At 35.7% G+C, this 16,360-nt stretch overlaps 1 protein-coding gene across 1 annotated transcript in view; it reads left to right on the forward strand.

The window, feature by feature from the left end:
- The window catches only part of PKD1L1 (polycystin 1 like 1, transient receptor potential channel interacting), a 172,095-nt gene that overhangs the window by 103,700 nt on the left and 52,035 nt on the right, over nucleotides 1–16,360 (forward strand). Inside the window, exons 34-41 of the mRNA XM_027837267.1 lie at nucleotides 1,327–1,537; nucleotides 4,137–4,243; nucleotides 6,888–7,104; nucleotides 8,838–9,011; nucleotides 11,391–11,510; nucleotides 11,615–11,684; nucleotides 13,104–13,150; nucleotides 13,579–13,744. Coding sequence (XP_027693068.1) covers nucleotides 1,327–1,537; nucleotides 4,137–4,243; nucleotides 6,888–7,104; nucleotides 8,838–9,011; nucleotides 11,391–11,510; nucleotides 11,615–11,684; nucleotides 13,104–13,150; nucleotides 13,579–13,744 — 1,112 coding nt within the window. The remainder of the gene's footprint in view (nucleotides 1–1,326; nucleotides 1,538–4,136; nucleotides 4,244–6,887; nucleotides 7,105–8,837; nucleotides 9,012–11,390; nucleotides 11,511–11,614; nucleotides 11,685–13,103; nucleotides 13,151–13,578; nucleotides 13,745–16,360) is intronic.

Consider the following 16,360-nt stretch of genomic DNA (forward strand, 5'->3'; position numbering starts at 1 on the left):
ACCCCTCTAACCCTGAAGTCTTTAACTGCCCCGCCCCGTGTCCTACAAATTCAATCAATTGCTATTTCCTGTTAATTCTGCCTCCGCAACATCTTCCTTCCTTTCAACTTGTTACTTTCTAATCTTAAAGGCTCCATCCTAGTCAGATTCTTACTGCCTCTACTACTGTAGTATTTTTACTTATTTCTCAATTGCCAGTCTCTGTGCTCTTCTACATACCAATGCCAGGTTTGCCTTTTTAATGTTCAAATCTGATATACCACTCTACTTCTCAAAAATATTCAATATCTCCACATCGTCTACTAAAGGCCTAATTTCTTAGCCTAGCATTCAAGCTCTTCATGATTTAGTTCCAACCTACCTTTTCCCAGCCTTATTTCACAGTTTCGTGTCATATATGCTATGTTTTAGTGAAATTAGATTGTTTGCCACCCCCTGAGCATATTTAAAATTTTCCCACCACTATAATTTTGCTTACACTATTTTTTAAAATATGTGGAATCCTTCCCTTTCCCTCTTCTGCCTTCTATAGCTTTGAAATCCTTTCAATCTGTCAAGGTTCAGCTCAAATTTCACCATGATTATCTTAGCTGTAGCAATCACTCCCTTATCTAAGTTTATAGCACTTTATGTTCATTTTATGCATTTTTTCCTTTTTTATGTTTTAATTACTCATGAACACATCTTATACTCTCACATCCACTATAACACTAGCTCCTTGAAGCCATAAACTATGACTTCTTTATTTCTTAATTTACTAGTTCAGCATACCATAACTAATCAATATTTTTGTATAATCTATTTCAACATATTAAATGATTAATGAAGATTTCCTGAATTGAATTTTCTGTCTAAGTGAAATAAATTAATGTACTGACCAGGTCCTAAAATGCCAAATGCTATGTCCAGAAAAAAATGTGTTAGATATAGATTTTACCACATAAAGCACTACATTATCTCTTGCTGAATGTCTTCCATTTGCAATATTATTCATATCAGGGAACTTGCTCTGGGCTCAACTTTTTAGTGAAAGAATTTTTTGTGACTTTCCATGACGCCTTTGTAGATAAAAGCAGACATGATACAATGAACAAAGTGATGATCTTATCGCGTACAATATTTGTAGTAAGTGATTTCTCTCCCAGAGGTACAAAGATGAGATGCTGTTTTGCTAGCAGTCTCATTAATCACTTTTGAAGCCAAGGGTAAAAATCCATGTTCTCTAAGTTATGTAACTATTAGAGCATGCTGCTTCACTATGAACATTACTATTAAAATGTTGGCTTCAATCACTAATCAATTTTTATTTTTTGCTTTTCTCAACAGCATTCCACAAAACCTGCTCCCCAGTATTCTTGTTATGGTTTTTATGTTTCTTTTTGCTTTTCTGGCCATTGCAAGCAAACGCAGAGACCTACATGAACAAAAGAAGGATGGATACATTTTCTTACAGGAAAACTCCCAGGCCAGAAACAAGCAGGTCTATGTAGTCATTATTGACACAGGTTTTCGAGCCCCAGCACAGTTGACTGCACGGGTAATCAGAGAACCATTTAAGGGGTACGATTCAGGAATATAATTGTATTTAGAGACATTAGTTCATATGAGTAAGACAGCATGATTATTAGCTTATATCCATTACAGTCCTATAGCTTTATGACCAAGCTATCATCTATAAATGGATTGGTGATAGTGGTCAGAAGTCCTGTGGGACCCCTCAAGCTGGAGATTCCCCACCTACAATATAATAATTGAAAATCTCCATTCCCACTTATTGAATTAAGGACCATCTAGCCTTACATAAACCTACAAAAGTATGCTCTCAATCGCATTCAATACATAGTCATCCAGTCTTTGCTTGAAGACTTCAAGTGAAGGGGAACCCATTACTTTTCAAAGTTACCACTCTGCTTTTGGCTAGCTCTTATTGTTAGGATGATTTTCCTTACATCAAGCCTAACTTGCTTCTTTGTTACTTCTCTCCATTCTGTGCTCTGAGACCAAGTAAGACCAGTCTAATTCCTTTCTCAAGTAGGCCAATTTGGCTGTACTGTAGAGCAGAAGTGTCAAACATGGAGGGTGCATTATAGCTTCAACACTTCTGAGTGCCCCCTAAACCAGATTAAAATATAATTGGGAAAAATGAAACAAAATGAATAAAAGTACAATAGAACACAATTTTAATATATTATTTTCTAAGTCAATACAGATCCCACAGGGCTTATGTTGAGTTTAGTGGCCCCCATTTCTATTTGACTTTGAAACCAATGTTGTAGAGTATATAAGGCAGAAAAATGTGAAACAGTCAGGAAAGAGGAGTTGTATAGCCATTCAAACCAATGAAGGCAGCCATCATGTTTGCTGTCTTTCCCCTCCTCCCTAAGCCTTCTCTTCTTCATATGTTTCCATCTAGAGATTCTTTAGCAGATTTTTATATGGAATGAACACAGCATTCTCGCCTCTTCTGGATACTCTCCAGTATATCAATGCCTTTACTAAAATGTGTTGCCTAGCAATGAGCACTGTATTCTATATGTAGTCTGACCAGGGTAGTTAGAGCACAGCATGGTCTCCTTATGCTACTTAACATAACTTGTAATGATATCAGCCTTCATGGTTGTTGTATTACATTATTGTTACATTACATTATTGACTCAAATTAAATATTAAATTCTCATTATACCGAAATGCCAAGGTCTTTTACAGACAGATCCCTGTATAGTCACATTTTTGCAAAGTATAACCAGAGTTCTTTAGTTTAAAGACATACAGCTGGAGACTTGTGGCATATTCCCTTCAAGGCTCAACACCACCTCCTCCATGGAATCTTTCCTGATTTTGTCTTTATTTGAATTCTTCTGGTTATACTATAGAACTCACTCATTCTATTGATTATATACCACAATCTTCTGATATTGTTTATTAGAAGCAGTATGGAGATAGAGAGATGGTCTTGCAGGCAAGAGGACCTGGGTTCATATCCTACCTTTGATACATGCTGGCTATATGTCAGTTACTTGGGCAAATCACTTAGCCCTTCAGTGCTACAGTACTCTAAGACTGTAAGACTGACAGTGGCTACTCTCTGTCAGAGGAAGAACTTTTTCCATGGGAAAACTCCCTCTAGCCATGAAATCACAAGTCCAGACTAAAAAACAGTGATCTTTTACTCTGAGAGCCCTTCATGGATATCAATCTTGTTTCCTAAACTAGATTTTAAACTCCTTGAAAACAAAGACTGTTTCCTATTTCCTCTGTATGTGCTATAATGCCTAATGGTTTTTAGAGCACAGTGCTAGGTACTTTATAGATAACTGCTGCCTTTGAACTGACTACATTCAGCTTTCTATGTCTCTGTGGTATCTAGGAAATGATTCAGGATACCTGTGGAGGCAATTTCCTCAGAGACATATGTGGGGTGACTTGGTAGTAAGTCCCTCATGCCTTTATTACCTACTCAACCTCTACTACTATAGTTTAACATGATAATTGTCATTTTTCTTTGCATTTGCCAATTATTTTGTTGAATTAAACTAGGGGAAAAAAGTAATTTTCCACACCTTCTCCCCCATTGACTCCACCCAAATACCTTTCTAGGTGGATACTTTATGCATTTTATAGTAGGCCGTAAGAATTGATGATATTGAAAGGGCCCTTATTCCATTTTACATATAACAGAAAACTAAAATTTAAATTACCTAAGAAATACTGGAAAAGGAGAGATACTGTAAATGCATAAAGAGCAAACCAAATTCACCTTAATTTGCTAAATACTGGCCAGTACTTCAATAAATTTCTTGAAGGCAAAGATTCTATCTTTTGTGTCCTCAGCGAAAGAATGACCCTGGCACAGAAGAAGGCATGTAATAAGTGTTTAATAACTATTTTTGACTGTTAACTGACTATAGATTCAGCCACTATGTTTCTGTGCTATCCAGGAGGTTATTTAGGATAATGCTTGAAACTAAAGGTGTAGTCCTCTGGAAGATTAATAGTTACATATAGAAAAGGATGGAACTTACAAATTGATCTTATAATGCACTTAGATGAAAATATATTTTTTAACTTAACTGATCTTAATTCTCATGTACACATTTTTAATGGATTTCTGTTTTCCTATCTCTTTACATGGGAAGGTTCACATTGTTTTCTATGGAGAATACGAATTTTCAGAGACCAGAGAGCTTTTTTGTCCAGAGAAGCCCCTGTTTGAAAGGAACTCCAGGCACACCTTTATTGTAAGGTACTTTGAAATATAGCTAAATTTTACTCATTCAGACATGCTCATTCAGATAAATCCTATCTGAAATGGCAAATATTTTAAAAGAAATATAAATTTATTACATATTTGCTTTGGAGAATATCTATTTGTATACTGAATTCCCCAAAACTGTTAAAAGCCTGTTTTCCTAAGTTGATTACATATTCTTCCCCTCCTTCCCAAATGTTTTTATGCTATTGATTTGCTTAGCAATCTATTATTATTCTCCTTGACTCCACCTAAAGTGGTGGTTGGGATAGAAATTTAACAAGTTACGTTACTGATGGGGTTTCATGGCACTGATTGATGCCTTTCTGGTTTGGCGCTGAGGATTGAGGGGAAGACTGATACAGATGGTGAAGAGGGATTACAGTGAGAAGTTCCTGTGCACATATAGGGAAAGAATCACATACGACTCCAGACAAGATCCATACCTATGAAGATACATGGAGCTGAAGGGCAAGGAGTGATAAATGCTCTGTGAAATGAAAACAGGGTCAAAACCAGGATCATAACAGCATCCTGGGTGCAAAAGGAAAGTCTCTGCTCCAGGGATGTGCTGGAGCCAACTTGTACTAGCTCATGAGAGATGATTGTTAAATTTTGAGCATGAGCATTTACACCTGGGAAATCAGGAAAGATTTCAAATCAGGGCTTGATGCATTATTTTGTTGATTTTCTAGACTTAAAGTGATGGAGAAAATGTGAATGATTCAGATTAAACTTAAAGATCTTGTGTGAACTTTCCTTTCCCCTAGACTGGCAGTTATTAAAAATTTGCTAGCATATCCCTGTAAAATCTGTCTACAGCAGATGAAGAGTCAAAGAATATAGCCCAACACTATTCAAAATAAGAAATACAAATGATGAGCAAACATATGAAATATTTTTTTCAAATCGTTTATTAATGATTTGCAGTTGCAGATCTGAAAACTATGCTGAGTTTTCACCTCATACCCATAAAATTGGCAAAGATGATTAGAAAAGTAGTATTGGTTGGTTTTGGAAGGGAAGTAAGCTCACAAACACATTCCTAGTGGTGCTGTGAGTTGGTATAACCATTCTGGAAATCATTCGAATTTTTTGAGATGGAAGCACATGGTAGCTTTGATAATGAATTGTAGTATTTATTACACAGTTTAGGAAAAAAGTAAACAATATGAAACGGAAATTCACACTTTTATATTGAATCCTCTTTTTATATTGTGCTATGTACATGGAAATGTTCTCTTTTTTGTCTTTTTGTATTTAAGTTCAAAATGAATAAAAATTTTTAAAAAGTCATTGGCATATTGGATAGAGAACTGAATTTTGAGTGAAGTTTACCTGAGTTTGAGTCCTGCCTCAGATACTCATTGTCTGGGAGGCCCTGTGCAAGTCATTTAATCTCTCACAGGGTCACTTTCCTCATCCATAAATGGAGATAGTACTATTTCACAAGGTTGTTTGTGAAAAACAGTTGAGGTAATAAATATGTGTAAAGCACTTTGCGAACCTTAAAATGCTACATAAAATTAGCTAATAACAGTAACAACATATATAGCATTCATAGCAGCACTCTTTGTAGTAGTAAAAAGTAGAAACAAAATGAATGAGGGTCAATCAATTGTAATGACTGTAATAGAATATCATATTGTAGTAAAAAATGATGAATGTTAGAGTAATAAGAACTGAGTAACATGGTAAGACTTGTGTGAGATGCTGGGAAGTGAAAAAGGCAGAACCATAGAAGAATGTACACAAAGACTATATATAACACAAATAGTAATATTACATAATTACTAATACTAAATTACATAATAGTAAATGACACAAATAAGGAGGAGAATTTTGATCCATTTTGATGAACAATCTTGGTTATAGAAGCTTAGAAAGAAACACATTTTCTATTAATAGAGTGATGGGGGCCATAGATATGGGTCAGTGTGTTATGTAGCTTTGTTTATTTATTTATTCATTCATTCATTTATTTATTTGGCTAAAACAGTTCAGTGATTGGAAGTGAGGGGATGAAGTTAAGGGGAAGTGATTGTGATGGAAAAACAAGACAAAATTAAAGGCCTTTAAAAAAAGATTAGAGGTTTAACACTTTAAAATGTACAAGGTAGTTCTCTCAAAATAACCCTGTGGAGTAGGTATTACTTCTTTTACAGATGAGGAAACTTTGTCTACCATTGTAGAATTAGTAAGTGATTTGAACTCATCACTTTCCTAACTCCTAGTCCAACCTTTTTTCAACTAAACAACACTGTCTTTCTGGTGTTGAACTCAACAAAGAATTCTCTGTTTTTGCCATTCTCCATTGTTCCGGTGTGTGTGATTTTATGGTTGACCATTCATAATCAACCTACTCTTCCTCTTCCTCTTCCTCTAAATTCACTTCAGCTAAAAAGATCCTGCAATTGCTTCCTTCTTTGTCTATCATGACAAAGGCTGACAAGCAAGCCTTTCCTTTATAGCTAGGATGAGAATAAAGTTCAGTCCCATTCAGGCCAAATTAACAAGAATTTTATATTAGTAGAGTCTAGTTGATGAGATGTTTACCATAAAAAAATAGATGATCAGTGTAAAGAGAGATAAAAAGACCAGATAGGATTACTGATCCTTTTTTTAAATGTATCATTAGTATTCCAAATAATCTAGGCCCACTTTGGAAAATCCACCTCTGGCATGATAACAGCGGATGTTCTCCAAGTTGGTACATCAGCCATGTGATTGTGAAAGATCTGATCACTGGAGCAAGTTGGTTCTTTCCTGCTGAGTGCTGGTTAGCTGTGAACAAGTGGGAAGGAAAAGTTGATCGAGAGCTCATGCCTCTCAAAAATGGACTTGGTTTCAGGAAAGTAAGTCGAAATTGAAGTCAGACTTTGATTGTGGGTTAATATTTTATCTCTCAAAGTATTTCTTTTAGCTAAGTTTTTTTTGAGGGGGAGGGGTCTAGTAGTGTGATTTTATCTGTTAGGAAAACTCTTTATTTGGTGACTCAGTCTCAGAGAGTTACCTGGAGTCGCTAAGAGGTACATAAGATTTAGAACTGAACTTAGAGTTCGTCTAGTCTAAGTCTTTCATTTTAGAGATAATGAAACTGAGGTCCAGAGAATTCAGCTAAACTATCCAAAGTTACAACTAGTAAGTGGTACAGCTGAGATTTGAACCAGATTTTATGATGGCAAATCCAATATTCATTCCAACTAAGGTCACATAGCCAGTACATTTCTGAGGTAAAATTTGAACTCAGGTCTTCCTGTCTCCAAAGCCAATCCTCTATCCACACCATGCTGTCTTTCTTGGCTATACCACTGCATGGTACAGTGGAAAGTGCCATGGATTTAGATTCAGAGCTCCTGGGTTTAAATCTTGACTGCTTGGGTAATTTATTTAATCTCTCTCATTTTCAATTTCCTCAACTATAAAAAGGGTAGAGGAGGTAGTTAAATTAGGTGTCTTCCAACTTTCTTTGCATTTTAAAATCTATGGTATACTTGTAGAAGTTAGAGATAAATATCTCTCTAATTTTCTAATGGTAGGAATATTCTCTTTGGATCAATGAAGATGTGATCATTTGAAATCATCACGACATGGTTTCACCAACCCGTATGAGGTAGAACAGCATTATGTTCTACTGTCTGTTGTTGCAGTGAATTAGTTCCAGAGTTATCTGACATTATGTTTTTATGAACCTATCAAACATAGCCCAGTGGACTATTCCACTGTACTGGGGAAGAAAGGCAGTATGGCATAGTGGAAAGAACACTGGGTTAGTTTTCTGAAGACATTTTCACTTGAAAGTATAACAGAAATCTTATACTCAATAGATCTAAAAGATACCATATTGTTCCCCATTTCCACATCTTCTTCCTAACTTCCTTACTCCTTTTGAAGGCATTACTATCCTTACAGCCTCCCAGATTCCTAATCCTCAAGTCTTCACTCTTATGCTGCCCTTATATCCACTCTGTTGCCAAGTTTCATGAATCCAGCCTCCTACCAAATGTACCACCTCAGTTCAGGGCCTCATCACCTCTCACCAAGACAATTGCAATAGATTCCTACTTGTTTTCCCTGTTTCTATTCTCTTCTCTCTGTTAAATATAGCTTCCACATGGAATGTCTCTCCCCTGCTACCCCTTGCCCCTACCCTGCACTGAACATAAAGGCCTTCGGAACAGGGACCAAAGACTTTTTTGGTTTTGTTTTTGTATCCCCAGTGCTTAGCACATAGCTAACACTTAACAAGTGCTTATTAAGTGAATGGATGAAACATATTTATTGCATTATCTCCTCAAATTATTTCCAATTCCTATTCTGCTTTTTCTAGTGTAGAATTAACAGAGGAGATATCTTAGTAGATCTTCATTGTATTGATAGTAAACCATGCAGTATATTGGGAAGTGATTGAGGAAGTGAACTATATAAGAAATTATAAGAAACAACATTCATCAATTATTGCTTTGTAAAACCATTGAATATATGTAAGTTACTGTGTTTCTCATAGCAACAAAGATTTTAGTATATTCACAAATTTTCAGTTTATATGTTGTATCCATAAGAGTACTCTTGCCTATCTTTATTTTAGCTTTTGTACTCCAAATTCACTGAGTATCTGGAAGATTTCCACATGTGGATATCAGTATATAGCCGTCCATCCTATAGTTGCTTCACTCATACTGAGAGGCTCGTAGTTTGCCTTTTCTTGATATTAGGCTATATGTCTATCAATGCTACATTAATTACCATGGAACAAGAAGAGGTAGGTGACATTATATTATCTTTAAAGTGGTCTTGGAATCAAACCTATATTTTGGCATCTTTTTTAAAGAAAAATTTTAGAAGATCAATAAGCTCTGAAGAGTCTTGATTGTTATTTATCAATAACTTCAATACTTCAATAGATTCATGATCTCATTGATGTGATTTTCCATCCACTGGTGCAGATTGCAACAATAAGTATTTCTTATCTTGTCCAATTCTTACCCCTATCTTCCAATGAATCCTCCATGGAGGCTCTATTTAATATATTAGAAATATTTCTTCTAGGTCTTCTAACGTTTTATGGATAGCAGTTTATTATTTGGATTGTATATCCATCTTCATTCTTGGTCTATGACTAATGTATGTGATTTTGTAATCAAATGTTTCCTGGGTGGTATCATTTTTAATATTCCTACATGCAAGTCATTATTAGTAACAGGCTATATAACCTATTTGTGCCCTTTGGACCACCCCAATTTTGAGTCTTTAGAGATTGTGGTGTCCCATGTTTTGCTATCACATGGCTATCACATGACTAAGAAAGTCTGTTGGTGTTTAAAAAAAAGATCAGTTTTCATGTGTGTGAGGAGCTTGGAATCATTAAAAGAGCACTTCATTTCCCAAATTGGGTTAAATCACTCTTTTCCTTTTGTTCAATTTTGGGTTTAGGTAAATTATTCATAAGTAATGCCTGTACTTTATATATGTACTTTAATAGATGTGTATGCCCATATGCCCTTGTAAATGTATGTCATGATCTGGACAATAGGCATTCTTGATTCCTTTAGCTTTCCTCATGTGGGTTGTTAGGTTGATCTCTTTTGAATAAAATTTATTCTTATTGAGGAGGCCTTGCAGTGCTCAGGGGCATTCTGCAATCAGTCTTCCATAGATAGTAGAGCCTAGAAGACCTCTCAGTCTATAGGAGTCCCTCTTCTGTTTGGACTCTGCAGGAGGACATCCTTCATAACAATGGCAAACATATATTCTTCTTTTGTACCTTGTTTAATAATAATAATCAGAGGTTCATTGAACAAAATTATTTCTAAGTGAGAAGATATGGAAAGCAAGAGCAACACGGTTTAGGTTACAAATGAATCTGAAAAATAGTACAGAGGAGGATGGTGGAAGAATATCAAGAGTATTCCCTCACAAAATACTAAGCAGAAGTGGGTAGAAGTGAGGGAGTGAGTCTGAAAAAAATTTTGAATGAAATACACATATGAAACTGGAAAAGAATGATAAATGGACCAAAAAGGGTATAGATTTCTTTAATAATTGAGTCTCAACATTGATGACAGAATCCTGAGTTTGAAATTAGAAGACGTTGGTGAGTCCTGGAGTACTTACTACCTATGTGACCTTGACCAAGTCACTTAACCTCATTGGAACTTAGTTTCCTCACCCGCAAAATGAAGGAGACAAACTAGATGTACTCTGTGGTTTCTTCCAGTTCTAGGTCCTTGATCCTATAATTAGATGACGTCTAAAGGTTCCTTCTAGCTTAAAGTCCATGCTTTTACCCGATGTGTTCCTTTCCTCATATCAGGAAAGTAGAAATGTGACTTAAGAAAGTCATGTAAGGGAAAGTGGTCAGAAAGGACCAAGTGAATTTATAGAGGTAGTGACACACACCTTTGCAAGCACTGAGTTAATGTCGTTGAAATGATTACGAAGGATTAAAATTAAGTTCTTATCTTTGACTAAATATGTTGAGTCCTGAGAGAAATCACGTAATGACTTCTGATGAAAGGAAAAACACTTTAAATATGTACTCCCTCATCATACTACGAAACTGCTAACTTTCTCATGACCTTGGGGTGGTTGGAAAATGTACTTAAGAATGCGAAAACAGCAGCTGTCTATGAAATATCCTGTTTCCATATGTTGAAGATTTTGAAACAGTTGTTGGATATCTGGTTCTCTACTACATGGAGGAAAGGCTTTGGTTGTTTCAGTATAACTGTAATGTAATATGAAGGGCCATGGATGTGAAATTTTTTAAAAAGCCTTGTTCAGTTTTTCTTAGCCAGTAATTTGTAAGTGGAACTCAAAAAAAATTAAGAGTTTCTATAGGAAAACCCCCCATATATGTGTGTAGAAATACATAATATATATACATAAATATATATTATACACACACATACATATAAATTTCCAGTAAACACCTACCTTCTTATTTCCTGGGGGTAAAGGGGGGATCTCAGTAGAATGGGACAAGAAGGGAAATCAAAGTGAAGGGAAATTTTATAGAATCAAAATACTGTACATTCATATATGTATTCTGCTTCAAAGTAAGTCATGTCTTTCCAGTAAGAATTATTGATATTTTGAAATTAGTATGACCTTTTCATAGGCTTATGTAATTTTTTTGAAGCACTTTCCTGAAGTTGGTCTCCCAGATGTCTCTGTCGTCTCGTTAATGAATGGCATGCTCTCCATTTTCATCATATCCCCTGTGGCATTATTGTTGTCTCTGCTATTCAGGCTCAGTGAGGTAAAAATGGAATGGTTTGGGTCATTGGATTGACCTGTTCATTTTGTAGTAGCTATTGCACTGGAAAGAAAATGCTTAATAAAGTCTCTTCTTTATCTCCACAGAGGACCACTAGGAATCCCATTGAAGACCAATATAAATCCCAAAGAAGATCTCCAATATATTCAGCAAAAGGTAAAGAGTATATACTAGTATCAATATCGCATGTACATATTAAGAGATGAATATATGTGTATTTGCATATACCAAAGCCTAAAAACCATGTCAGGGAAATAATAGCTTATCAATTTAAACTGGAGAATAACTGGACTTATGTTGGGAAGGAATTAAGAAAAGGTGCCTACCTCTCATCATTACAAAAATGGGGAACTAAAGGTGTATAATATTGCACATACTGTCAGACATTTATCAATATTAGTTGATTTTACTGACTGGTGTTTACTCTTTTTAAAACTGTTAAAAGAGATGGCTTGCTAATTGAGATGAGGGGGGTTTATTCAGAAATTAATATGATATAAAAACTAAAGGTATCAATAAAAATAAAATTTTAAAATAGAACATAATTGGACAATTTAAAATATTTTTCTTGTCATGGGTAACATTTGGCAAACAAAAGAGAAATTTCCTTTGTTGTATTTTTTCATGAGAAAATAGAGTTAAGCACAATGGTACCCCAGATACTGGGGAAGTTGAGGCTAGTGGATCTCCTGAGCTTGAGAGTTCTGAGCCGCAGTGGGCTAGGCCATTTAGGTGCCCACAACAAGTTCAGTATTTATATGGTGAGACCCCCAGAAGTGAAAGGCTACCAGATTGCTTAAGGAGGGATGAATCAGCTCAAACAAGAAATGAAGTAAGTCAGAGATTTTGTGCTGATTAGTAGTGGGATTGGACTCAAGAGTAGCCTCTGTACTTCCAGCCTGGGTGAGAAAGGGAGACCCAGCCTCTAAAAAGGAAGGAGGAAGAGGAAGAAGAAAAAGAAAGAACGATTCATTTCTTAGAATAAATACAAGTCATCTGAATTGATGTTTGTTTCTTAATCAGTCGTACTTTGAGAAACTAATGAAGAAGCAACATGGTATAGTTGAAAAAATGCTGGATTTAGGGTCAGATGACCCAGATTTGAGTTTTGGCTCTTCCACTTACTATATGGGTATGTCCTTGGATAAGTTACTTGACGTCTTTGGGACTGAATGTCCCATGTGAAAATAAAGGAATTGGACTAATTGACCTACAACCCCATCAAGCTTCAAATCTCACAGCCTCAATGCAAAAACCAGATATATGTGTATATGATACTTCGGGAAATAGAATGACTTTAAGCCCCCAGGTAGAAAAAAAAAGCCTTCTCCTTTATTTTTTTGGGGGGGGGTTAAACTTTTTCATCAAAGTAATGTTTGTTCAGGGCATAATGGTTGTTAGAAGTGAGTCTACATAATGGCATCAGCGTCACAAAATCTTGCCTATAGATACTTTTTGGTTCTCAGAGAAGGGTCATTCTGCTTAGAAGAAGGATGTACACAAGGAAAACGCTTTCTATCGCCCCTTAATTATGTCCCTCAACTCAACATCCTGCTTCTAATTTCTTTTCATCAGGTCACGATTTCCATCAATGGACACAGAATTCACAGAATCAATATGAGGTAAATAGTTTTAGTAGCTCATTTCATGGTTTTTAACTTTTGATTTTTCTGCATTTGAATCCTTAAACTACAGGATTTAAAAAATCTTCCTTTTCAAAAACCTCTTGGGATAGAGTGTTCAGATAGCACCGGATCTATCTCGAAGTGTAATTAATACTGTAGTTTCTTAATTTCTCACATAAAGATCCTTTTGAGTCTATCCTTTATACACTGCCATTGCTCCATAGTTTCTAACAAGTCTAAATCATTGTGGCTATTGCTTTTCTTTGCCATAATTTTGCTCTTTCAGAATTCACCCAAAAGATTATTACACAAAGCATTCCCTGTTTTAGTCTTGTGAATCTTTCTGAGCAGACTTGCTGTTTGCATTTCCATTGATGCTAAAATATCAATAAACATTGTTCTTTTTTCTCTCTCATTCTCTGTAGCAAAACACCTTGGAGGAATTTACTCTGGAGGCTTCCCTTGGAAATGAGAATGAGAAGAAAGAAGGAAGTGGTGCTGCCTCTCTCAGATACTCTGGGCATTTTGAAGGCATTAGCCCTGATAGACTTATTCCAAAAGGATCCTATGCTCATTCTAACTGCTCCTCAGGTCAAATTCATAGTGCAAGACAATTTAAAATACGTACCTATCTTTCATGTTTCATCTTTCATGCCTAGAATAGTTCCAAAGGAAAATGTTCTTAAATGCAACCTTTTTTTTAAAATGAGAAAGCTGTTCTAGGCCAATTGAGAAATAGGACAAATGAACACATTTAGACAAGTTCAGGTTTAAACCCAAGTAATACTTTAATAAGACATGCATGTTTATTTTCAACTAGATGTTAATTATATATAGAATATATCAAACAACATGTGGGCTTGTTTGGAATATGGCCTAGCCAGATGGGGACACATCTAGCCAATCAGTAGAAATGCGCAAAGTATTCTATGAATAATAAGTTTGGTTTTTTTTAAACTTTTTTTTCTTTTTAGGCAATTGGGGTTAAGTGACTTGCCCAGGGTCACACAGCTAATAAGTGTCAAGTGTTTGGTCTGAGGCCAGATTTGAACTCAGGTCCTCCTGACTTCAGGGCTGGTGCTCTGCGCCACCTAGCTGCCCCAATAATAAGTTTTTAAGAACTGAAAATGTGCAGAGGCAGCTGAGTGTAGAGGATAGAGAGTTAGTCTCAGACACAGGGGGGCTTGGATTCACATTCCACCTCTAATCAATGTGGGTTGTGTGATGCTGAGCAAGTTGCTTTACTTCTTTTTATTTTTTATTTTTTATTTTGAATTATCAACAATCACTTCCATAAGCTTTTGAGTTTTAAATTTTTCTCCCCCTCCTTCCCTACCTTCCTCCCCAAGATGGCATGCAATCTGATATAGGCTATACATATACATTCCTATTAAACATATTTTCACCTTAGTCGTGTTGTAAGGAAGAACTAGAACCAAAGGAGGAACCATCAGAAAGAGGAAACAAAACACAACAGAAGGAAAAAAAATAGCAAATAGTCTGCCTCAATATGCATTCAGACTCCATCATTCTTTCTTTGTACGTGGATGGCATTTTCCATCATGAGGGCTTTGGAGATGTCTTAGATCCTTGTATTGTTGAGAAGGGTTAAGTCTATCAATATTAGTCATTGCACAATGTGGCTGTTACTGTGTACAACGTTGTCCTGGTTCTGCTCACTTCACTCAGCATCAGAACATACAAGGCTTTCTAGGTTTCTCTGAAGTCAGCCTGTTCATCATTTCTTATAGCACAATAGTATTCCATTACATTCAAAACCACAACTTGTTCAGTCATTCCCTAGTTGATGGGCATCCTCTCAATTTCCAATTCTTTGCCACCACAGAAAGAGCTGCTATAAATTTTTTGTACATGTGGATCCTTTTCCCATTATATGATCTCTTTGGGATATAGCCCTAGAAGTGCTATTGCTGGGTCAAAGGGTATGCCCATTTTTATAGCCCTTTGGGCATAGTTCCAAATTGCTCTCCAAAATGGTTGGATCAGTTCACAACTCCACCAACAATGCATTAGTGTTCCAATTTTCCCACATCTTCTCCAACATTTATCATTTTCCTGTTTTGTCATGTTGGCCAATCTGATAAGTGTGATATGGTACCTCAGAGTTTTGATTTGCATTTCTCTAATCAATAGTGATTTAGAGCATTTTTTCATATGACTGTAGATGGCTTTAATTTCTTCATCTGAGAACTGCCTATTCATATCCTTTGACCATTTCTCAATTGGGGAATGACTTGTATTCTTATAAATTTGACTTAATTCTCTATATATTTTAGAAATGAAGCCCTTATCAGAGACAGTGGTTGTAAAAATTCTTTCCCAATTTTCTACTAATCTTGGTCATATTGGCTTTGTTTGTGCAAAAACTTTTCAATTTAGTGTAATCAAAGTAATTGTGTAATGTTCTCTATCTCCTGTTTGGTCATAAATTCTTCTGTTCTCCATAAATCTGATAGGCAAACTACTCCTTGCTCTTCCAGTTTGCTTATAGTATCAGCCTTTATATTTAAATCATGAACCCATTTTGACTTTACTTTGTATATGGTGTGAGATTTTGATCTTTGCCTAGTTTCTGCCATACTCTTTTTCAGTGTTCCCAGCAGTTTTTGTCAAAGAGTAAGTTCTTATCCCAGAAGCTGGGGTCTTTGGATTTATCAAATAATAGATTACTATAATCATTGACTACTGTGTCTTGCATACTTAACCTATTACACTGATCTACCACTCTATTTCTTAGCCAGTGCCAAGCAGTTTTGATGATTGCTGCTTTATAATACAATTTAAGATCTGGAATGGCTAGGTCACCTTCCCCTGCATTTCTTTTCATTAATTCCCTTGATATTTTGGACCTTTTGTTATTTCAAATGAATCTTGTTATTATTTTTCTAACTCTATAAAATAATTTTTTGGTAGTTTGATTGGTATGGCACTGAATAAGTAAATTAGCTTAGGTAGAATTGTCATTTTTATTAGATTAGCTCGGCCTACCCATGAGCAACTAATGTTTTCCCAATTATTTAGATCTGACTTTAGTTGTGCGATAAGTGTTTTGTAATTGTGTTCATATATTTCCTGGGTATTTTACTTCTTCTTGACCACAGCAATTCACTAAGATTAGAAATTGGAGAACATCCTTGGTAGAAAAAAATTTTCCTCATCAGGTGTTCCATACATGATCCAAACCCG

This window comes from Vombatus ursinus, unplaced genomic scaffold (genome assembly GCF_900497805.2).
Source record: "Vombatus ursinus unplaced genomic scaffold, bare-nosed wombat genome assembly UNPS02014820.1, whole genome shotgun sequence".
Lineage (NCBI taxonomy): Eukaryota > Metazoa > Chordata > Mammalia > Diprotodontia > Vombatidae > Vombatus > Vombatus ursinus.